The sequence below is a fragment of the Macaca fascicularis genome, chromosome 13 (assembly GCF_037993035.2).
Source record: "Macaca fascicularis isolate 582-1 chromosome 13, T2T-MFA8v1.1".
In the NCBI taxonomy this organism is placed as follows: Eukaryota; Metazoa; Chordata; class Mammalia; order Primates; family Cercopithecidae; genus Macaca; species Macaca fascicularis.
Genome location: NC_088387.1, coordinates 1,215,287 through 1,238,941, shown reverse-complemented (window position 1 = coordinate 1,238,941; position 23,655 = coordinate 1,215,287). Strand labels below are relative to the sequence as shown.

The following is a 23,655-nucleotide window of genomic DNA, read 5'->3' as shown; positions in this document are numbered from 1 at the left end:
CGGGCCCAGCATAGGACTAAGGTTCAGTGGAGACCTGAGACAAGGGCTGCGCCCATGCCAGAAGCCTAGGGGTACCTGTCGAGGCTGCCAGAAGGGGGTGCTGTGATCTGCCTGTGAGCAGGGCTGCTGAGGCCTTTGGGGATGGTTGTGCGGGAGCCAGTCCTACTTCAGGCTCACCGGGACATTCGGCCATTGGGAGTGTCATCCAGCCAAGGGTTGCCTCTGCACCAACTGTCTGTGGTCTGTTAGGAACTGGGCTGCACAGCAGGAGGTGAGCAGCTTCATCAGTATCACAGCTGCTCCCCGTATACCCCATTGCTAGCATTACTGCCTGAGCTCCGCCTCCTATCAGATCAGTGGCGGCATTAGATTCTCATAGGAGCTCGAACCCTGTTGTGAACTGCATTGGAGGGATATGAGATGTATGCTCCTTATGAAACTCTAATGCCTGATGATCTGTCAACTGTCTCCCATCACTCCCAGATGTTTTCTTCAGTTGCAAGAAAACAAGCTCTGGGCTCCCACTGATTCTACATTATGGTGAGTTGTATAATTATTTCATGATAGATTACAGTGTAATAGTAGAAATAAAGTGCACAGTAAGTGTAATGCACTTGAATCACCTAGAAACCATCCCCCTCACCATCCTGGGCCAGGCACGGTGGCTCATGCCTGTAATCCCAGCACTTCGGGAGGCCGAGATGGGTGGATCACCTGAGGTCAGGAGTTCGAGACCAGCCTGGCCAACATGGCAAAACCCCGTCTCTACTAAAAATACAAAAATTAGCCAGGCTTGGTGGCAGGTGCCTGTAATCCCAGCTACTCAGGAGTCTGAGGCAGGAGAATTGCTGGAACCTGGGAGGCGGAGGTTGCAGTGAGCCTAGATCACACCATTGCACCCCAGCCTGGGTGCCAAGAGTGAAACTCCATCTTGCACAGAGGAACAAACAAAAACGAACCCCTAGTGCCACAAAGGTTGGGAACTGCTGTCTTACGGCATTCTGAATGCCTGGGAGGGTGTACCTGGGAGGGGGGCCGCACAGTTTGACAGTGTGGGGGCTGGTTTTGCTTAACCTTGCTGTATACAGTTTTCTTGTCTGTAAAATGGAGTTTCATTGTTAGCCCCCACCTCTCAGGATGTAGACTTACACAAGTTAATCCATATAGTGCCCGCCCGTAGTAGGCGCTCAGAAAATGTTAGGTAACTACGGCCCTAGGAGTGAGGTTGATCCGAAGTTTCAGTGTGCAGGTACGAGGTGTGCATCTGGACCAGGATGAACACTCAACACGGCTGGGCATGGGGTCTGCTCAGCCTTTTGCCTGGAGCCTGGCACAGGTGGGCGCTTGCTCTGTGGGGCCGAATGAAGGGTGATCCTTGTTCCCTCTGCTGTCTGAGGGGTGGGGCGAGCCACTTCAGTGTGAACTGGGCAGAGCTGGGGTTGCTATTCTGCCTTCTTTAGGACCTGAATGGGCATCTGTTGGGACCCACTTGTACCCCCATGCCCAGCTTGGGTGGGCGGGGACATCTGGGGCTCTAAGTCATAGGGGACTTCACACCACACAGCCTCATCTCACACGAAGCTGCATTGGTGGCTGAGGCCTCTGCCCACCCCACCCTCGGCCCTACCTCATCCCACCCTACCCAGTACCCAGCCCCATTCCCCTTCTGCCTTCCCCGTGCTCTTTATAGCTTGTCATCTAGCAAACTGCCCTTCTCTTTCTCTTTTTCCCTCCTTTCCTTCTTTCCTATTAAGTTTTTAAACTTCTAATTGTGGTAAAGAACACAACATAAAATTGATCATCTTTACCATTATCAAGTATATTCACATCGTTGTGCAACAGATATCCAGAGCTTTTTCATCTTCCGAACCTGAAATGCTATACCTATTAAATGATAACCCCCCTCCCCAGTTCCCAGCCCCTGGTAAGCTCTGTTCCACTTTCTGTCTCTGTGCGTTGGGCTACTCTAGATACCTCTTGGAGGTGGAATCATGCAGGATTTGTCTTTTTGTGACTGGCTTGTTTCACTCAGCAAAATACCCTCAGATCAACTGCATGTCCTCATAAAGACTCTGTTTCTGTCCCCAAGCAGGGTGATTATTTCTTGTCATTATTTTAATTTATTTATTTTTTTTTTTTGGGGGGGACAGAATCTCACTCTGTTGCCCAGGCTGGAGTGAAGTGGCACAATCTCGGCTCACTACAACCTCCGCCTCCCGGGTTCAAGGGATTTCCGACTAATTTTTGTATTTTTAGTAGAGATGGGGTTTCACCGTGTTGGCCAGGCTGGTCTCAGACTCCTGACCTCAAGTCATCCGCCCGCCTCGGCCTCTCAAAATGCTGGGATTACAGGCATGAGCCACTGCGCCTGGCCTACTTTAATTTTTTTTTACTGAACACTCATCTTTTTTTTTGAGATGGAGTCTCACTCTGTGCCCGGGGCTAGAGTGCAGTGGTGCGATTTCGGCTCACTGCAAACTCCGCCTCCGGGTTCAAGCGATTCACCTGCCTCAGCTTCCGGAGTAGCTGGGATTACAGGTGCCCACCACCGTGCCCAGCTAATTTTTGTATTTTTTTTAGCAGAAATGTGGTATCACCATGTTGGCCAGACTGGTCTTGAATTCCTGACATCGTGATACCTGCCTTGGCCTCCCAAAGTGCTGGGATTATAGGCATGAGCCACTGCGCCTGCCTGAACACTCAACTTAAGTGGTCAGCCTCATGCATTTGTTTTTTGATAGTCCTATTCTTTATTTTACTTATTTTTTTCTAGCTTTACTGAGGCATAATTGGCAAATAAAAGTAGTAAATGTTTAAGTGTACAACGTGATATTTTGACATACGCATACCTTGTGAAATGATGACCACAACAAGCTAAGTAGCATATCCATGGTGTGTATCCTGACATCTGTCAATACCTTGCCCTGGCAGCAGGGCATCTGCTTCCATCACGGTCTCCCTGGGATTCTGATTCCTGACTTTGGAGAAGCTCTGGATTCCAGGCAGAGCAGGAATGCTGAAAGGTGCTTGTGGACAATAGCTCGTCTTCTTGGCTCTGTCGCTTCCCTTCGCTGGCCGCAGGTGACTGTGGGCGTGTCCCCAAATGCTGCCCAGTGCTGACAAGCCCCGCCTCCGGAATTTCAGTCCAGGTGGGGCCCTGAGTGACCTGGCTCTGGGGCTCAGGTGTACGGAGGAGGGGGGATATAGGTAAGGAGTTTAAATTTCCAAATCTGTGAAATGGGAATAGACACTGACTGATCATGCCAGCGGCTGTGGGATTAGGGGGGTGGACTCCCTGCGAGGCTCTGGGCATCTGGGGGTTTCACCTTTCCCACATGGCAGGCTTTCTGGGGTGCTGGTTGCACACTGTTCGGTTTGTGAGATTTCCTGGAGCCCTGTGCTTGTGATAGTGAACTTTCCCATATGTACTAAAAAGCTTGTGAAAGTGCAGTGACCTTTACCTCCTTCCAGAGATACACAGGGGGTGCCCCCAGGGTCTCAGACAGCTTTCCTCGTGTCTCAGCACAGGCCGGGGCAGGAAAGGGGGTCTCCCTCGCTGGAGGATAGGTCTACACCGGGGCTGGGGCCTCCGCTGGGCCTGGAGCAACTTTCTGCGATGTCTCTCTGCCCCCTGGTGGCGGGAAGGCACCTCAGCAGAGCCACGCTCCAAGCGGGTCCCGCGTGTCTTTCACACACTGCAGCCGGGAAGGGGACCGGGCTGGGGTGGGAACCACGGGTAGGCACGGGAGGGGCTGCCAGCAGACCTGGTTGGGGCGGGGCCGCAGGTGGAGCTGGTTGCGGCGGGGCCGCAGGTGGAGCTGGTTGGGGCGGGGCCGCAGGTGGAGGTGGTTGGGGCGGGGCCGTAGGTGGAGCTGGTTGGGGCGGGGCCGTAGGTGGAGCTGGTTGGGGCGGGGCCGCAGGTGGAGGTGGTTGGGGCGGGGCCGCAGGTGGAGGTGGTTGGGGCGGGGGCTGCAGGTGGAGCTGGTTGGGGCGGGGCTGTAGGTGGAGCTGGTTGGGGCGGGGCCGCAGGTGGAGCTGGTTGGGGCGGGGCTGCAGGTGGAGCTGGTTGGGGCGGGGCCGTAGGTGGAGCTGGTTGCGGCGGGGCCGCAGGTGGAGCTGGTTGCCGCGGGGCCGCAGGTGGAGGTGGTTGGGGCGGGGCCGCAGGTGGAGGTGGTTGGGGCGGGGGCTGCAGGTGGAGCTGGTTGGGGCGGGGCTGTAGGTGGAGCTGGTTGGGGCGGGGCTGCAGGTGGAGCTGGTTGGGGCGGGGCCGTAGGTGGAGGTGGTTGGGGCGGGGCCGTAGGTGGAGGTGGTTGGGGCGGGGCCGTAGGTGCAGCTGGTTGGGGCGGGGCCGCAGGTGGAGGTGGTTGGGGCGGGGCTGTAGGTGGAGCTGGTTGGGGCGGGGCTGCAGATGGAGCTGGTAGCGGCGGGGCTGTAGGTGGAGGTGGTTGGGGCGGGGCTGTAGGTGGAGCTGGTTGGGGCGGGGCTGTAGGTGGAGGTGGTAGGGGCGGGGCTGAAGGTGGAGCTGGTTGGGGCGGGGCTGCAGGTGGAGCTGGTTGGGGCGGGGCTGCAGGTGGAGCTGGTTGGGGCGGGGCTGCAGGTGGAGGTGGTTGGGGCGGGGCTGAAGGTGGAGCTGGTTGGGGCGGGGCTGCAGGTGGAGCTGGTTGGGGCGGGGCTGCAGGTGGAGCTGGTTGGGGCGGGGCTGTAGGTGGAGGAGGTTGGGGCGGGGCTGAAGGTGGAGCTGGTTGGGGCGGGGCTGCAGGTGGAGGTGGTTGGGGCGGGGCTGCAGGTGGAGCTGGTTGGGGCGGGGCTGTAGGTGGAGCTGGTTGGGGCGGGGCTGAAGGTGGAGCTGGTTGGGGCAGGGCTGCAGATGAAGGTGGTTGGGACGGGGCTGCAGGTGGAGCTGGTTGGGGCGGGGCTGCAGGTATAGCAGGTTGGGGCGGGGCTGTAGGTGGAGCTGGTTGGGGCGGGGCTGTAGGTGGAGGTGGTTGGGGCGGGGCTGAAGGTGGAGCTGGTTGGGGCGGGGCTGTAGGTGGAGGTGGTTGGGGCGGGGCTGAAGGTGGAGCTGGTTGGGGCGGGGGCTGCAGGTGGAGGTGGTTGGGGCGGGGCTGAAGGTGGAGCTGGTTGGGGCGGGGCTGCAGATGAAGGTGGTTGGGGCGGGGCTGAAGGTGGAGCTGGTTGGGGCGGGGCTGCAGATGAAGGTGGTTGGGGCGGGGCTGCAGGTGGAGCTGGTTGGGGCGGGGGCTGCAGGTGGAGGTGGTTGGGGCGGGGCTGCAGGTATAGCAGGTTGGGGCGGGGCTGTAGGTGGAGCTGGTTGGGGCGGGGCTGTAGGTGGAGCTGGTTGGGGCGGGGCTGTAGGTGGAGGTGGTTGGGGCGGGGCTGAAGGTGGAGCTGGTTGGGGCGGGGCTGCAGATGAAGGTGGTTGGGACGGGGCTGCAGGTGGAGCTGGTTGGGGCGGGGCTGTAGGTGGAGGTGGTTGGGGCGGGGCTGAAGGTGGAGCTGGTTGGGGCGGGGGCTGCAGGTGGAGGTGGTTGGGGCGGGGCTGAAGGTGGAGCTGGTTGGGGCGGGGCTGTAGGTGGAGGTGGTTGGGGCGGGGCTGAAGGTGGAGCTGGTTGGGGCGGGGCTGCAGATGAAGGTGGTTGGGGCGGGGCTGCAGGTGGAGCTGGTTGGGGCGGGACTGCAGGTTGAGCTGGTTGGGGCGGGGCTGCAGATGAAGGTGGTTGGGACGGGGCTGCAGGTGGAGCTGGTTGGGGCGGGGCTGTAGGTGGAGCTGGTTGGGGCGGGGCTGTAGGTGGAGGTGGTTGGGGCGGGGCTGAAGGTGGAGCTGGTTGGGGCGGGGCTGCAGATGAAGGTGGTTGGGACGGGGCTGCAGGTGGAGCTGGTTGGGGCGGGACTGCAGGTTGAGCTGGTTGGGGCGGGACTGCAGGTTGAGCTGGTTGGGGCGGGGCTGCAGGTGGAGCTGGTTGGGGCGGGGCTGTAGGTGGAGGTGGTTGGGGCGGGGCTGAAGGTGGAGCTGGTTGGGGCGGGGCTGCAGATGAAGGTGGTTGGGACGGGGCTGCAGGTGGAGCTGGTTGGGGCGGGGCTGCAGGTATAGCTGGTTGGGGCGGGGCTGTAGGTGGAGCTGGTAGGGGCGGGGCTGTAGGTGGAGGTGGTTGGGGCGGGGCTGAAGGTGGAGGTGGTTGGGGCGGGGCTGAAGGTGGAGCTGGTTGGGGCGGGGGCTGCAGGTGGAGGTGGTTGGGGCGGGGCTGCAGGTAGAGCTGGTTGGGGCGGGGCTGTAGGTGGAGGTGGTTGGTGGGAGTAAGATGGGAGCTGGAGCAGCTGCTATTTAAGAGGTGGTGGTGGTAGTGCTGGTTCTGTAGTTAGGCTGCTCCGTCCTGCTGGGGCTTAGTCTTGTTTGCTGAAGGGGCAGCAGGACTCTACCATGGAGGGTGTAGGGGGTCTCTGGCCTTGGGTGCTGGGTCTGCTCTCCTTGCCAGGTAAGCTGGCTGCCTGTCCCTCCCGCTGCTGGCGCCAGTCTGGAGTAAAGCTGGGGAGAGGCCAGAAGGTTGTGGCTGGAACCTTCAGGGATTGTAGCTGAGCTCAGTGGCTCAGAGCACAGAACTTTCCAGGGTTGTTCTAGAAGTCAGCTCTTGGGGGCCAAGGGGAGGCCTCCTGAAGGCCCTGGAAGCAGAGGGCCTGCCTGGCAGAAGATGGCAGGTGTTGTGCCCCAGGCGTACTTATCTTGGGGTGGGGGTAGGCTGTAAGTCCCCACTCCAGGCTGAGCCCATTGTCCAAGAGCCTGGGCTGAGAAAGAGTCATAGAGAAAGGTCTGAGGCTGGCCCTGCCCTTGCCACGGGCGTCAGAACCTGAGGTCTGTCCTGCCTCCTTCCTTCCTGTTCCTCCTCTACCTCATAGGTGGGGCACGTGCCCTTTTGGTCCCCCTAGGGGAGCTCCTTCCCGGAGGTCATCTAGACCTTGGCGCTAGTTGGGGTTGAGCAGGGAGGCTGGAAAGGCTCTTTGGCTTTGTGCTGGAGCCTACTCTTCCTAGGGACTGAGTCTTACAGCCTGATCCCCCACACTCAACCCATGTCCTGCTGTCCGGTCTCACTGGTGGGTGCTCCAAGCATTTGTGTATGCCCCTGTCTGTCTGGACCAGGTATGATCCTAGGAGCGCCCCTGGCCTCCAGCTGCCCAGGAGCCTGTGGTACCAGCTTCCCAGATGGCCTCACCCCTGAGGGAACCCAGGCCTCCTGGGACAAGGACATTCCTGCAATTAACCAAGGTGAGGGCATCTTCCCAGGGCCTGGAGGGGCATGACATTATGTAGTGGGAAAACCACACTGAACACTCAGAAATGCAAAGCCTGGGAGGAAATGGACCAGCTTACTCTAGGCTGTGTTTTTTGTTGTTGGTGGTGGTTTTTTTGGACAGTCTCACTCTGTCGCCCAAGCTGGAGTGCAGTGGTACAATCTCGGTTCACGCCATTCTCCTGCCTCAGCCTCCCAAGTAGCTGGGACTACAGGCACCCACCACCATGCCTGGCTAAATTTTTGTATTTTTATTTCTTTTAAGTGGAGATGGGGTTTCACCGTGTTAGCCAGGATAGTCTCGATCTCCTGACCTCATGATCTGCCCGCCTCAGCCTCCCAAAGTGCTGGAATTACAGGCGTGAGCCACCGCGCCCAGCCGTGGTTTTTAAGAGATGGAGTAGTATTGCTGTGTTGCCCAGGCTGGTCTTGAACTCCTGGTCTTAAGTGATCCTGCTGCCTCTGCCTCCCGAGCAGCTGGGACTACAGGTGTGAACGGGTGGAAATTCTATGGGCAATTGCTTAAGTCTACTTTTTCTTTTTGTATCTTTCCTAGTGGATTGCTACTTTTATAAGAAACACTAAGTTCTTAAATGGCCTGATAAAAGTATAGATCGTTGTGAGCCTGGGTGTGGAGCTAAGCGGTGAGTTGATGTTTGAGAACGTCAGCCACCCTGTGCAGGACTGTCTGCAGGTGTGATTAGGAAGTCTGAGGCTCAGGGTCTTGCTGTCTGGGGATGTCACCTGAGGAATGAGGGTGTATAAATAGCCTGAACAAAGCCAGTCGAGATGGAGATTGGAGTTCAGATGTTGGAGCAATGAGGGCTGAAGCACCAGGGAGCAGGGGCCAGTGTTGCCCTAAGGGTGGGTGAGATCCTACTAGATGTGGTAGCCACTGTGTGATCTGCCCCCTTCTTCCTCCGAGAGCTGACTTAGGGGCCCAGCACCAACTAAGCCTTGAGCTCCAGGCACCGCCCCACCCCTGGATCACCGTGAGTGGTCTGGAGGTAACTGGAACCAATGGAGAAAACTCCCAAATGCTGGTGACCCCAACTATCCTATCACCTACAGTGAGGCTATCTCAGAATGGCTGTCCGTGCCTCACCTGATGCTTTCCTGAGAAGCACCTGCCGCTGTGAATATGGCTAATGCCGTACAGCTGTATCTGCCTCCCAAGACTGGCCCCCAGCCAAAAGGAGTTGCCTCAGCCAGAGGTGCCGGGGGCTACTCCCTCATCTGCCCGAGGTGGCCCACAGTGACTCCTAAGGCCCAGGAGTCTGGCCCCTGCCTCAAGGCTGTGCAAGTCAGAGGTGCCATTTGTGGTCCGGAGCGCCCATGGAATCCAGCTGAGGCTGCGCCTGGATTCTTCCCTGCCTTCTCTCCTGCTTTCCTTACTCCATGAGTCACTTGTGGGAGAGACGAGAAGCAGAGGGGCTAAGAGGGGTGAGGGGTTTGCGAGAGCTGGTACTTGCCTACCTTTGACGGTGGAACAAATTTGAATTTGCCACCTCAAGGGGCCTGAGTATAACAGATGGGTGAGGAATAGATGGGGGATGAGGTGGGCGGGAGAGCCCAGGGCCTGTTCTGAGGAGTGCGGCTCAGGCTGGAAGAGGCCGCTGCTTCCTGACTGCAGGGACCCGGGCTTGGGACCGGATAGGTCGTGGGCTGTGTTTGAGCAGGGGAAGGATGCGGTCCAGCCGAAAAGCCTCTCACATTCAGGGACTGTGCGACTTTCCCTCAGTGCTCAGGGAACCTCTAACTCCACAGTCAGGGGAGGGACAGACCCTGAGCCTCAGACTCCTTCGTCTTTGCCCCCCAGCCCCTCACGCCTGCAGACAGTCCTGCCAGGGTGGCTGACATTCTCAAACATCAACTAATGACTTAGCTAAACACCCAGGCTCGGAGAGCCAGTGACCTATACTTTTATCAGGCCATTTAAGAAGTTATAATAGTAACGATCCACTAGGAAAGACACAAGAATAGACTTAAGGAGGGACTTGCTTGGCCTGTCCCTCGAGTCAGTGTGCTGGGGGACATGGGCCAACACGTCCTTCCCTCCCTTCCCAGGGCTCATCCCGGAAGAAACCCCAGAAAGCAGCTTCCTCATCGAGGGGGACATCGTCCGGCCGGTGAGTGCACACTCTGATGTGTGTGGGTGCGGATCAGCCCACAGCTGGTGACAGGCCCTCGGAGCCCACCCTGGGTGACGTGGGGCCTGATGTGGGAGGGACATACACAGAGTGGTAGCTGCCTCTGTTTGTCAAGGTCAGAGCGACTCTTCTGTTAGGAAGTACGAATAAGCCAGCCTGAATGCTAAGGGAGGCTGGTATCTGAAGTGCTGGCACAGTTGGCCTGAGAGGGCTTCCTGAAGGAGAAGGTTTTGAACACTTGACGCAGCTTGGTATCCTGCCCAGGGGAGGTGCTCAGATAAAAGAAGACATGAGCAGGGGTTGGCAGAGTGGCCTGTGGGGGATAAAGGGCCTGGTGGCAGTGGCGACCTGGGGATGGTGGAACAAGGAGTGATGTGGAGCCTGACCATCTTGGCTGTGGTCGAGCGGCTGCATCTGAAGGGAGGGGCTGCTGGGGATTGGGGGTGCCCTGCTAGCAGAAAAGGGAACACTGTGCCCAGGACAACAGCGCTGTGTTTTAGGCGACTGGGAATGGCAGAAGGCTCCTGAATAGGACAGTGACCCAGGGGAAGGCAAGACTGTCTTGTTGGAGGCCACCACGGATGGCACAGCCTCTGGCTGGGCAGGAGAGCCAGAGGCTGGCCCAAGGCTCCCAGGGGACCCCGGGGGCAGGGCAGACCCCTCTGGGTTATCCAGTGAGTGCTCGGGGAGGTGGCATGTGACCACCAGGAGCAGAATCAAATGCCTCCAGCTGATGGCGCAGGCACACGGGGTGCTGTGGGGCCTGGGCTCTGAAGGGCTCTGGTTGCTGGAGAGTGGAAGAGCGGCCGAGGCCAGGGTGCTGCCTCGCTTTCACTCCAAATAGGCTCTGTCCCCATGACCATCCCACGTTCAGGGAAGCCTGGTGGCTGTTCGCCTCTGGAAGGGGCACTGCCCACATGCTGGGGTGGGGCTGCCGGCCCAAGCCCTTCTGATCCAGGTCACCCTGGGGTGCTGGGCCTCCTAGCCAACATCCTCAGGGACTAATCTCTTGTTTGCTTGAGACTGAAATTCTTTCGTCATAGGCCAAGGGACTGTCTTGTGCATCAAGGTTCATGTAGCTGTCCCCTTGCCTTCCACGCCTCTGTCCCGTCCCTAATGGTCCCCCATTCCCATGCACACAGGTCCTGACTCCCACATCTTTGGGGTTCTGGTGCCCCGGGGTGTGGTACCCTTGGGGCACAAAGCTTGGGTGGCCTCTGTCCCCAGCGGTTGAACTGCTGCTCTCTCCTCAGAGTCCCTTCCGACTGCTGTCAGCAACCAGCAGCAAGTGGCCCACGGGTGGTGGCGGTGTGGTGGAGGTCCCCTTCCTGCTCTCCAGCAAGTACGGTGAGTGAGCGCGGCAGGCTCCCTCCCTTCCTCAGCCCCTTCCAAATGCGGCAGAGGTGCTCCTCTCTTCCTTTCTCCTCTTACACCACCACCTCCCCTCCACCTCCCCACCCCAAGAACCCGTCCGCAGAAGCCCTTCTGTTCCTGAAGGTCTCCTGAGTCGGGAGGGTCAAAATCCTGGGAGGGCTGATGGGAAGGTGTGTCTAGCGGGATCTGGTTCCCCTTGAGACCATGCGGTGTGGAGGACAGTGACCTACCCAAGGCCACACAGCCAGGGTCTGTCTGGTGCCCAGCTTCCTCCTGGCACCACTAGGCTGCCCTTTCTTGATGCTATTTTGGGAGAGAGTTCAGAGCTCTGCTCCCAGATCCCCATGTAGAGCTCAAAGAGCACCAGGGCTCTGGGGGCTCAGCCGGGTGGTGTCTTTCAGATGAGCCCAGCCGCCAGGTCATCCTGGAGGCTCTCGCGGAGTTTGAACGTTCCACGTGCGTCAGGTTTGTCGCCTACCAGGGCCAGAAAGATTTCATTTCCATCATCCCCATGTATGGGTAAGTGCTGGGCGTTCAGCCCGGAATCAACCTGTCTATTGTCTAACATTTATGTCTGGGCCCATCCCCCAGGGCTCAGTCTCCCTGCCCACCCTGAGGGGTCTGCCCAATGCGAGCTGGACCTCCAGGGCGGAAGGTGGAAAAGGGATGGGAACGGTGCTAGACCCTCATTTACAAAGCCCTCCTCTCCCGGGGGACTCCACGGGGTGCTGAGGGGAGGTTTTGTGGGGCAGACAGTGCATGAGTCATTGAGTCCTGGCAAGTTCCCTGACTTCTGAGCCTCTTCTGCACCCTCTGGGGCGGGAGTGGTGGCGACACCTGCTTCCTAGCTTGTCAAGGGCCTGAGGCAATGTGTGTGAAAGCCTCGGCCCAGGGCTGACCCGGAGGGTGCGTTCACTTAGTGAGCTGCTTCTGTCCTCTGCGTTCATATCAGTTCCTGCTGCCTCCCTGTGGCCCAGGCTGGTGATGGGGGTCCGGTATGCCCATTTCACAGAAGTCCAGGCAGTGAAGGGGCTTGGAGAACGGCGAACTTGAGACTAGCGCCCAGAGTGGGGCCTGCCTGTTAGCTGTTTGTCTGTCTTGTGGTGTGGGGGGAGGGAGAGCCCAGGTCTGTGTGTCTGGGGGGGATCTGGGCTGGCGCTCACCCTGTTTGCTCTCATCGCCCTGCAGGTGCTTCTCGAGTGTGGGGCGCAGCGGAGGGATGCAGGTGGTCTCCCTGGCACCCACCTGTCTGCAGAAGGGCCGCGGCATCGTCCTGCACGAGCTCATGCACGTTCTGGGCTTCTGGCACGAGCACGCGCGGGCCGACCGGGACCGCTATATCCGTGTCAACTGGAACGAGATCCTCCCAGGTAAGCCAGGCCACACGCAGGTCAGGCTGGTGCCGGGGAGGAGACAGCAGGGCTTGGGCCCAAGTTGCCTGGTTCCCACGGATGAGGCTGTCCATCCTCCCCACCACCTGCCTGCTTCCTGTGGGGAAGGTGGGGGTCTCGCTTCTCTGGGACCTGGAGATGGTCCAGCTGCTGCTCTGGGCCCCAGGCCTTCCTCCGCCCACCTGCAGTTGTGCCTGAGTTAGGGTGCCACCACCTGCTCTGTCTCGCTTTTCATCGCTGACACTGTCCTCTCCCTGGGGATGGGGCAGGCAGTACCCATGATGCCTGCTTGTTGAGTACTCTAGCAGCGGTCTTACGCACCAGGCACCACCAGCGTGGGCTGGGGCTGTGTGCCAGCTTGGGGAGATGAGCCAAAGCGGAACCCCAAGGTAGCAGGCTGTACAAGCCAAGTGCTGGGTCACAGGCTGAGGGCAGCGCTGTGGGACTGGGACATGTGCCAGTGAGCAGGTAGAAGAAATGCAGAGTATGGCTGTGGGAGAATGGAGGCTAGAGGCAGGTGGGCTGTGGTTCCTGTGCTGGCAGCAGTAGCTGTGTGGTGCCAGGGATCAGATCCTGGTGATGGTGGGGTTTCTCCGTTGAGGAGGCAGGAAGACCCCCCCGAGGGAGGGGCAGAGGAGATGTGGGTGGGAATCGGGCTTAGAGAGTGGAGTGGGAAGAAGGCCTCTTGCAGGTGGAGGGCGTCCAGCCCAAGACCTTTCACTGCTGTCATGTTACCCAGGTGAGGCAGCCAGGGAAGCTGCCTGGGCCCAGGGACCTTCCCCAGCCCCAAACACTGCTTTCTCAGTGGCTCCCAGCAAACATGAGTCACAGAGAAAGGGGTGTCTGGGGCACGTGAGTAGCACCTCACAAAGGGAGAGGATGGACATTGAATCAGACCAGGCTGAGGAGGTAGTGAGGAGGGGTGACAAGTGACTCTGTATTCTGAAAACAGACTGATCCTTCCCGATGCTCGTGGAACAGTTGTGAAAGTTTACCCTGATAATTTCATGATATACCATGAAATGCCATGGAAACCTGCAACTCTGAAAGTAAACTAATATAAACATTCTGATCATGATATGAAGTAGAAACCAATACACCAAAACCAAAAAGCTTCTCCTGTTTAGAAATTGAAAGAAAACAAAACTTTTTTAGCTCTGGAGTTAAAGTACAGCAATTCTAAAACAAAAATCATGAAAGACTATACAAAACCCAGTGGTTCACAGCTAATGCAATGCTCAGAGAAAATGTGTAGACTTACATATCAGTAAATAGAACAAATTGAGCATGTCAACCCAAATTAAATGAAAGCAGGAGGAAACTAAAAAAAGGGTAAAAGCAGAAACTGAGTTGGAAAATAGCACTAATTATTCCTAATGATAAAACAGGTTAAAACAGCGCTTCCCCAGTGGAAAAAATGAGAACTTGTTCGTTTTCATTTAGGTTAATATGTTCTCATTAGGTTAATATGCACAGAAACTCTACTAGGGCAGACACATTAATAGCAGTAATTAACTGTTGTGGGGTGGGGAGTGGGAACACGGGAAGCAGGGGATGGAATTGGAGACTTTTACTATATCTCAATAGTTGACTTTTGAACCAAATGAATATACTACTTATTTAAAATGTTTAATGAGTTTTTAAAAGCAAGAAAAAGAGCTCAAGGGGCAACTGTTAGGCAGGTGCTGGGATATGAAGGTGCTGGTCTGCTCCGTGGAGAGGAAGCTGCTGTACCGAGGTGGGGTGTATGGGCGGCTGGCTGGGTTTGAGGGAATCAGGGGGGCAAAGATAGAAGGGCTGCCTCTGAAGGCAGGAGGGAACCTTGCCCCTCCCAGGCCTGGGGGACCTGAGCGAGGGGGAGAGGGGCTGCAAGTCTGGGGAGGTGTTGTGGCCTGACGCAGGAAGAAGGTGGGCCTGTGTGTGAGGACTGGGGGTCACCACTTGCCAATGTCAGCGTGGCAGTTTTTCAAAGCTGGGTCAAGGAATAGACATTGCATCTGGGGTGGGAGGGGCATCTAGACCCTGAGCAGTGTGTGACCCGTGGCAGCTGTGGGTTATGCAGAGACGAGCCCCGTGCAGGGCGAATATGCAAGGAGGAAGGATGGGTGGAGAGAACTGCTACGAGGTGATGATTGGCTAGCCATGGGGTCCCTGTGCCTCCAACTCAACTAGTACAGGTTGGGGTTCCTCCTGGGGCTGGGGAGAATGGTGGCTGCGGGCTCAGTCCCTCAGCTTGGGTAAGTTATGAGCTCCCAGAAGACCCTCCCAGCCGTTGCCCGCCCTCCGCCCTTTCTTGCCCTCCCTCTTTATATGTCAGTAAGTTGTATTGTTTTTGTATTTTTAGGCTTTGAAATCAACTTCATCAAGTCTCGGAGCAGCAACATGCTGACGCCCTATGACTACTCCTCTGTGATGCACTATGGGAGGTGAGGACCCTGCCCCTTCTCCCTTTGCTGCCCCAGCTTCTCCCTGATCCAGACTCAGGTCTCCCTCTGTGATACACTATGGGAGGTGAGGACCCTGCCCCCTTCTCCCTCTGCTGCCCCAGCTTCTCCCTGATCCGGACTCAGGGGTCTCCCACTGGGTTCCAGGCTCGCCTTCAGCCGGCGCGGGCTGCCCACCATCACACCGCTTTGGGCTCCCAGCGTCCACATCGGCCAGCGATGGAACCTGAGTGCCTCGGACATCACGCGGGTCCTCAAACTCTACGGCTGCAGCCCAAGTGGCCCCAGGCCCCGTGGGAGAGGTGAGTGGCGTGGCAGGAAGGTGACTGGAGCCTGGAGAAGGCACCTGTGCTCTAATGGTGTCAGGGAGGGTGACACGGAGGGAGATGAGGTCGCAGGGACAGCAGGGTGAGAGCACGGGGGATTACCACAGGATGCAGAACCAGCGCTTGAGGAAAGTTAACACTCACTATGACTCAGCTCTGACCAAAGAGGAATAGGGCTCACTCCCTTAGCCTAGATAATAAACATCTACCAAAAACCTAGAGCAAAAGTTCAGGGTAAAACATTAAAACAGGGACCAAGAGAAGTTTTCCCACTATTGTCCCATCTCCCCCACATTGTGTGGCAGTGGAGGGCCTGGGCACTGAGGTAGAGCCAATGAAACTAAAGGTCCAAAGATTGGAAAGGAAGCAAAAAAATCGCTTATAATAGATGATTACCTGTATTGAAAGCAACAATCTATAAACAATTTATTAGAACTAATAAGAATTAGAAAAGGTAAATACAGTTAATATAAAAATTATATTTCTGTACACTCAGTCAAAACACAATTGTTAGTAAACACACCATTATAATAGCAATCATAAAGGTCCCAAGGAATAAATCTGACAGCTGTATCAAACATTTGAGGGAAAATGAACCTTTATTAAAATCATTAAATAATACTTAAATACAGAGAAATACACCCGTTATTGAAAGGAAGGCAAAGTTATAAAAATTCAGTCTTCCCAAATTAATCCATAAATTCCCACTCAAAATATCAATGTTGATCTTGAGAGAGTGACACATATTTTTTCTTTTCTTTTCTTTTTTTTTTCTTGAGACAGTCTTGCTCTGTCGCCCAGGCTGGATTGCAGTGGCTGGATCTCAGCTCACTGCAAGCTCCGCCTCCCGGGTTTACGCCATTCTGCCTCAGCCTCCCGAGTAGCTGGGACTACAGGCGCCTGCCACCTCGCCCGGCTAGTTTTTTGTATTTTTTAGTAGAGACGGGGTTTCACCATGTTAGCCAGGATGGTCTCCATCTCCTGATCTCGTGATCCGCCCGTCTCGGCCTCCCAAAGTGCAGGGATTACAGGCTTGAGCCACCGCGCCCGGCCTCTTTTCTTTTTTTTTTAAAAGTTGGAGTCTCACTCTGTCACCCAGGCTGGAGTGCAGTGGTACAATCTCGGCTCACTGCAGCCTCTGCCTCCGAGGTTCAAGTGATTTTTGTGCCTCAGTCTTCTGAGTAGCTGGGCTTACGGGTGCCCACCACCACGCCCAGCTAATTTTTGTATTTTTAGTAGAGACAGGGTTTCACCACGTTGGCCAGGCTGGTCTCAAACTCCTGACCGCAAGTGATCTGCCTGCCTTGGCCTCCCAATTGATGGGGTGATTATAAAGTTTTTATATGAAAATACGGAAGGTCAGTAATAGCCGAGACATCCCTGAAGGAAAAACTAGAAAACTTGCCCTAGCAGATATCAGTCATGTAGTTCATGAAACGTCTTTATGTAAAGGCACAGCACTGGGGCAAGGCTAGACAATTGCCCACTGGAACCAAATTCAGAAACGGATCCCATTCAGAAGCAGAGCTTTGGTAAAGGGCCACTGATGGTCACTAGCGAAGGACAGTTAAGTTACTTGTCTTAGAGCCATTTAACATCTATTTAAAAATTCCTAACTCATGCGCAAATAACTCTGGATGCATGAAAGACACATGTAATAAACTTTAACACGGCCGGGCGCGGTGGCTCAAGCCTGTAATCCCAGCACTTTGGGAGGCCGAGGCGGGCGGATCACAAGGTCAGGAGATCGAGACCACAGTGAAACCCCGTCTCTACTAAAAATACAAAAAATTAGCCGGGCGCGGTGGCGGGCGCCTGTAGTCCCAGCTACTCAGGAGGCGGAGGCAGGAGAATGGCGTGAACCCAGGAGGCGGAGCTTGCAGTGAGCCGAGATCGCGCCACTGCACTCCAGCCTGGGCAACAGCGTGAGACTCCGTCTCAAAAAAAAAAAAAAAAAAAAAAAAAAAAAAAAAAAAAATAAACTTTAACACGTCTAGGAAAATATATAGTAAGATCTCTTCATGACCTTGGGATAGGGAAGGATTGCTTAAATGAGATACAGCACTAACTGTAAAACTAGAAAGATTCATATATTCAACTACATTAATTATAACTTTGTCCAAAGGCACCAAAAAGAAAGTGAAAATACAGGTTACAAGTGAAGATTTTTTTTTTTTTTTTTTTTTTTTGAGACAGTTTCTTTTTGCCCAGGCTGGAGTGCAATGGTGCCATCTTGGCTCACTGCAACCTCTGCCTCCTGGGTTCAAGTGGTTCTCCTGCCTCAGCCTCCCTTGTAGCTGGGATTACAGGCAGGTGCCACCATGACTGGCTGATTTTGTATTTTTAGTAGAGACGGGGTTTCACCATGTTTGCTAGGCTGGTCTTGAGCTCCTGACCTCAGGTGATCCCCCTGCCTCAGCCTCTCAAAGTGCTGTGTATACACACACACACACATTAATACAAGAACAAACCAGCTGAGCATGATGGCTCATGCCTGTAATCTCAACACTTTGGGAGGCTGAGGTGGGTGGATCGCTTGAGCTTAGGAGTTCAAGACCAGCCTGGACAACATAGTAAGACACCATCTCTGGAAAAAACTAGTGGGGGATAGTGGTGTGCACCTGTGGTCCCACCTACTCAGGGAAGCCGAGGCAGAATAACTACTTGAACCGGGAGGCAGAGGTGGCAGTGAGCCAAGATCGTGCCATTGCACTCCAGTCTGGGTAACAGAGCCAGACTGTCTCCAAAAAAAACCCATCAAACAGAAAAACAGGAAGAGACTTAGCAGACATCTGAGACCAAATGGGAAACACACTAAAGATACTCAACCTCAGTAATTGAGGAAATGCGAATGAAGACTACCATACCATTCTATAGCCACTAAACTGGACACTTTAAAGGCCAATGATACCAAATACTGGTAAGGATATAGAGTGAGGAATGAAAATGCTAGACCCTATTGACAGGAATATGAGTGGCTGTAACCACTTTGGAAAAGAACTTGACATCCAGGAAGACTGAAGTGTACATAACCCCGGACCCAGATTCTACTCCTAGGTCATCTTGCATGCAAATGCCCTTTCCCTCCCCTCACTACCTGCTTCTGCCCCCAGCCCCAGGTAATCGCTAACCTACTTTGCCTCTCTGGATTTGCTGATCCTAGACATTTCGCATAAGTGGAACCATAGCACATTCTCTTGTGTCTGGCTTCTTAATGTTTTCAAGGTTCATCCCTGTTGTAGTATGTATCAATAACATCGCTGAATAACATTCCGTTGGATAGATATGCCATATTCACCAGTTGAGGGACACTTGCGTTTTTACTTTGCGGCTATTATGAATAGAGCTACTATGGACATTTATGCACAAGATTTTGTGTCAACATGTCATTTGAGTATACAGCTAGAAATAGAATTGCTAGGTCCTATGATAACTCCATGTTTAACTGCTAAGATATTCTCAATTGAATGCACCATTTTTATTCCCACCAGCGGTATACAAGGGTTCCGATTTCTCCCATCCTTGCTGACATTTGTTATCTATCATTCTGATTAGAACCATCCTACTGAGTATGAAGTAGTATCTCATTGTAGTTTTGAGTTGCATTTCCCTAGCGACTAATGTTGAACATCTTTTAATGTGCATTTTGGTCATCTGTATCTTGGGAGAATGTTCATATCCTGTTTTTCTTCAGTTGGGTTGTCTCTTCTGAGTTGTAAGAGTTCTTTATATATCTAGACACATGTCCCTCATCAGATGTTGCCCTTAAATATTTCATCACATCCTATGTTTCTTGTTTTCCCCACTTTTTGATGATGTCCTTTGAACACCAACATCTGAAATGTGGAAAGTTCAACTGACCCATTTTGTCATTCCTTTTTGGTGTCTATGATGCCTTTGCCTAACCCAAGGTCATGGAGATTTGCTCCTGTTTTCATGTAAGTCTTAGTTTCAGGTTTTACATTTAGGTATATGACCCATTTGGAGTGAACCCTTGAACAGGGTGTAAGGAAGGGGTCTGACTTCATTCTTCATGTAACTAGTCAGTTGCTCAGCACCATTCTTTCCCCTATACTTTTTTTTTTTTTGAGACAGTCTCGCTCTCTCGCCCAGGCTGGAGTGCAGTGGCCGGATCTCAACTCACTGCAAGCTCCGCCTCCCAGGTTCACGACATCCTCCTGCCTCAGCCTCCCCAGTAGCTGGGACTACAGGCGCGCGCCACCTTGTCCAGCTAGTTTTTTGTATTTTTTAGTAGAGATGGGGTTTCACCGTGTTGGCCAGCCTGGTCTCGAACTCCTGACCTTGTGATCCACCCATCTCGGCCTCCCAAAGTGCTGGGATTACAGGCTTGAGCCACTGTGCCCGGCCTCCCCTATACTTTTTTTACTGCACTAAGTATCTTCTAAAAACCCCTAAAGAATAGATGTAATAAGAAATTTGTGTGTAATTTCTTTTGTTGAGATGGAATCTTGCGTGCCTCAGCCTCCCGAGTAGCTAGGATTACAGGTGAGCACCACCATGCTGGCTACGTTTTATATTTTTAGTAGAGACAAGGTTTTACCATGTTGGTCAGGCTGGTCTTGAACTCCCGACCTCTAGTGATCCACCTCCCTCAGCCTCCCAAAGTACTGGGATTAGATGTGAGCCACTGTGCCTAGCCTTGTATGTAATTTTTCTAGAGGTTCGACTACCATGACTAGGGAATTGGGAGGTGGTGGAAAGGCCTGTGGTCAAGGGATGGGTCTATCAGGATGGTGAGCATGAGGTGCATTCGGATGCTGGAACCATGACCTGCCGGAAGAGAGGGGTGGATACGGCGGGGAGAAAGGACACCCAGAATGTTTGGAAAAAGGCTGCCTGTGATGGGAGCTGAGGTACTTCCTTGGATCTAGCGGGAAGGAAGAAGACAGGAATAGACCCAAGTCTGCAGGAGGATCTTGACGTACGGATGCGGGGGCCTCTGTTACACAGAGGTGAGGCCACCAGAGGTAGGGAGAGGGGGATGGAAATAAAGGAGAAGATGTGCCTCTGCTGACTGAAGAGTAGAGGGGGGGATGCCAGCGCTCTAGGACTGGGTGTGGTGGCAGGTCTGATGGCGGGGAAAGGGGGTTGAGGCTGCCTCCGAGGGGCCGACGGCCATGGGGGCTGTGAAGCCTGTATAGGTGGGAGTGATCTGAAGTGCGGAGGGCTGCTGTAGGAAGATGCTGGGCCTGCGGAGTGTCCGCAGAGCTGCGCTACCTCAGTGTGCACAGGTGGAGGGGGCACTGTGGAAGGTGGCCCCCAGGAACGGGCTGCAGCGGTGGGAGCTCCTGGTGTTGACCAGATCCAGAGGGAGGTGTGGGCTGTGAGGCTGACAGGACCTGGTAGAAGAGTCGCCAGCTGAAGCGTGACAATGAGGATTTGGTCAGGGTCAGCTGAGGGAAGAGGCTCCTGGTGAAGCCCTTGCTGCGTGTGCAGGAGGAACTGGGATGGGAGGCAGTGCTGAGGGGCTGGGGCCAGCCAGGGAGCATGGGCTTAAATGAGGAAGAGTGCCCACAAAGAGGTGGGGTACAGTCGTAGTCTGGCATGACAGTGCAGAAGGAAGCCCCAGGCTACCTCCTGGCACAGTGTAGGGTTTGGATGTGGCCATTAAGTGCAGGAACAGTTCTAGGGCAGGTGTTGGGTTCGGGGCAAGTGGTGGGGTATGGCCGTGGGCAGAGCAGCCTGGGTGAAGGGTCCAGAAGGCAGGCGCTTTGGTGTTGGTTCAGGCGACTTAACTGTCCCGGCAGTCTAGGGTGTGAATGAGGCAGTGGTAGAAGCCTGAGTGGCCTGACGTTCTGATGGTGACTTCGGGGGCTAGGCAGGGAAGAGATGGGATGGCTTCATTGTCCTGGTCTCTGGTAGTGTGGGAATCCAGTATTAGAGGCATTAGGCGGTGGCATGGGTGGGCACCACTCCGGTGAGCCAGGCTCCTCGTCCCTGTGATTCACGCTAAAGCCAGCTCTGGCTCCGCCCAGCCGGGCCACATGTCATCCTCCAGTTCTGAGGCTGTACCTCCTGTCTGTCCTGTTGCAGGGTCTCAAGCCCACAGCACTGGCAGGAGCCCCGCTCTGGCCTCCCCATCCCTGCAGCAGCTTCTGGAGGCACTGTCAGCGGAATCCAGGAGCCCCGACCCCAGTGGTTCCAGTGCGGGAGGCCAGCCCGTTCCCGTGGGGCCTGGGGAGAGCCCACGTGGGTGGGAGTCCCCTGTCCTGAAAAAGCTCAGTGCGGAGGCCTCGGCAAGGCAGCCTCAGACCCTGGCTTCCTCCCCGAGGTCAAGGCCTGGAGCAGGTGCCCCCGGTATTGCTCAGGAGCAGTCCTGGCTGGCTGGAGCATCCACTGAGCCCACAGCCCCATCTTCAGAAGCGGGAATCCAGCCAGTCTCTGTCCAGGGAAGCCCAGCTCTGCCAGGGGGCTGTGTACCTGGAAATCATTTCAAGGGGAGGTCCAAAGATTAAGCCTGTGGCTTCTTTCCCCAGGTAGGGAGGGCGTCCTCTGCCCAGTGGAGCTGAGTCGTCTACCTCTTGGCTCCCCTGGGCCACACGCTATCTTCCAGCCCCAACCTACCACCCCATCTCAGAGGGCCCGGCCTCTTCCCGTCTCTCTTCACCGTGTTCCCCTAAGGGCTCCTAGGGCCAGGGGTTCTTCTAGCTCTGCCATAGGGGAAGGCAGGCCTGGCTCTGCCTGCTCTTGACTTTTGCCCCAGCCCTGGAAGATGCTGGGAATGGGAGGTGACATTCTCCAGGGACGGGTCCTGGAAGGGGTGGGGAAGAAGTAGGTTCCAGTCATGTAGAACCCTGGAATCCCTCCTGTGCCTGAGGCCCTGCCCCCCAGCATAGACTAATGGTGTCCCTACCTCTCCCTCGGGGTAACCCTGTGGCTGGGACCCTGGGAACAGCCTCCCATCCCACCCAACATGCCCAAGTATGGGGGACGTTCTGCGGTGGTGTGGCCTCCAGCCCTTCTCTCCAGGAGGCTTTGAGAGCCCAACTCAATGCCCTGCAGAGCAGGAAGGTGCTGGGCCAAGGGCTGCCACCATCGGGGAGAAGAGAAAGACGTGGGCCCCCCCCTCCGATTGCACAATGGGAACCCCAGCTGGCCTCTGAACAGAGAACTCGGTTGTCTCTACCCCAGACCGCTATTCCCTGGAGCTCAGCCGGGCGCAGCCTAGGAAGGAGAAAGGGCTGGGGTTACCTGGCCTGGCCTCCTCCAGGCAGGCCCCACTTCTCCTCTGCCCCAGCTCCTGGCTTTCCCCGTGAGGTTTGTCCCAGGCATGAAGAAAGCATCCAGGGTGCCAGTGAGTGGGCCTGGGCCAGAGGCCCCTCAGTCCCCAAGGGTACTGTTTTGGTGGCCTTTCAGAGGGTCAAGGAAGGCCTGCTTGGGGTGGAAGCGGGTAGGAGGCCCACATGTTCAGGGAGATAATAAAGTGGAGTGTGCTGTGCTGACCTTCCTGCCTCTTGTGTGCCTTTAACGCCCCTTGCCCTCTGGGGCCCCAGGTGGCTCTCCCACCTTCCAGGGAAGACAAAGACTTCAGTGAGTGCTCCAGGGGTCCTGGCCAAGAAGCAGCAGTGCAGGGCTGAAGCTTGGAGTTCCCAAGCTCTGGGGAGAGGTTGCTGTTTGCCAGCCTTCTGGAGGGTCAATGCTGGGGCTGCACTGGGGACACTGTGGCCTCTACCTTCAGTCGGCCTTGGGTTTCAGTCGTGAGTCACGAATCCTGAGACTGAACAGCGGCCCAGTCCTGGGCATTAGCACAAGGGAAGGACTGCAGGGAGGTGCTGTTCCTCCTCTTGTTCCTGGCTGGGGGAGTGGGGTCTGTGTGAGTGTAGAGTGGATAGGGACTCTGGCCATGCCCCTAGGAGTAGGGGACAGCCCTGCTGGGAGGCTCCCAGGCAGAGACCTTGAGGCAGCCCTAGGACAGAGGCAGTACATGCAGTGCCCCATTTATCAAGGACAGAGGCTGACACTCCCTCGGCCTCTGCTGCTGGGTGGAAGGAGGTGCTGTGCTTCATGCCCGGGGAGGCTTCTGGCTCTCGGGTCATCCATCACCAGGATTAGGATTTGGCTCTTGGTCTCTGATCCTGGGTTCTCTTAAAGATGCCACTTGTCTGAGCCTGGTGGCTTAAGGGGAGGGCGGGGACAAAGTTGTCCTTTGAGCCCCAGCCTGAGTGGTGGGAAGGGTACAGGGCCCCGGGGTGTTAACCAAGCCCAGGTGGCTAGCCATCCCCTCCCAGGGGTCTGTGACCTGTTCACCTCCTCAGTCACCGACCATGTAGCTGTATAGGCTCAATTTGTTCACTCATCCAACATACTAGGCAGTCTCTGTTCTGCTGGGAATAGCAGTGAGCAAGGTGGGTTCCTCTTCTCATGGAGCTTATTCAGGGTGGGGAGGGTTGGAGAATAAGTCAGCAAACCAGAAAACATCTGGCATTGGCAAATGATGGCAGAGGGGAGCACCCCATTAGGCTGCTGGTTAGGAAGGGCCCCTCTGAGGATGTGACATTTCAGTCTAGCCCTAAATGGCAGGAGGCTGCCTGTGAAAATTCAGGAACTGAGTAGCCAGTGCAAAGGCCCTGAGGCAGGGAAAAGCAAGGTGTGTCGGGTCTGTGTAACTGACACAGGGAGGGGGCCACAGCCAAGTCCACAAGCAACAGGCGGCAGCCCCTGGAAGG

At 55.6% G+C, this 23,655-nt stretch overlaps 1 protein-coding gene across 2 annotated transcripts; it reads left to right on the top strand.

Moving 5' to 3' along the window:
• Nucleotides 1–6,352: 6,352 nt before the first annotated feature.
• Nucleotides 6,353–22,432, top strand: ASTL (astacin like metalloendopeptidase). Of its 2 annotated transcripts, XM_045368832.2 has the most exons (9): nucleotides 6,353–6,473; nucleotides 7,133–7,258; nucleotides 9,351–9,412; nucleotides 10,687–10,780; nucleotides 11,209–11,326; nucleotides 11,996–12,177; nucleotides 14,543–14,624; nucleotides 14,790–14,944; nucleotides 21,023–22,432. In XM_045368832.2, exons 1-9 carry the CDS (start codon nucleotides 6,419–6,421, stop codon nucleotides 21,442–21,444), a joined length of 1,296 nt encoding a protein of 431 aa, XP_045224767.2. In that variant the 5' UTR covers nucleotides 6,353–6,418; the 3' UTR covers nucleotides 21,445–22,432. The 2 variants fall into 2 exon arrangements, with proteins under 2 accessions (XP_045224767.2, XP_065382658.1); XM_065526586.2 differs by lacking the exon at nucleotides 6,353–6,473 and having other exon boundaries at nucleotides 6,959–7,258.
• The last annotated feature ends 1,223 nt before the right edge of the window (nucleotides 22,433–23,655 follow it).

Excerpts from the sequence above, each read along its gene's own strand:
- ASTL (XM_065526586.2), top strand. The coding sequence starts at position 7,063 with ATGTCCTGCTGTCCGGTCTCACTGGTGGGTGCTCCAAGCATTTGTGTA. Across the intron at positions 10,781-11,208 it reads CCTGCTCTCCAGCAAGTACG|ATGAGCCCAGCCGCCAGGTC; the intron begins GTGAGTGAGCGC and ends GGTGTCTTTCAG. Across the intron at positions 14,625-14,789 it reads TCTGTGATGCACTATGGGAG|GCTCGCCTTCAGCCGGCGCG; the intron begins GTGAGGACCCTG and ends ACTGGGTTCCAG.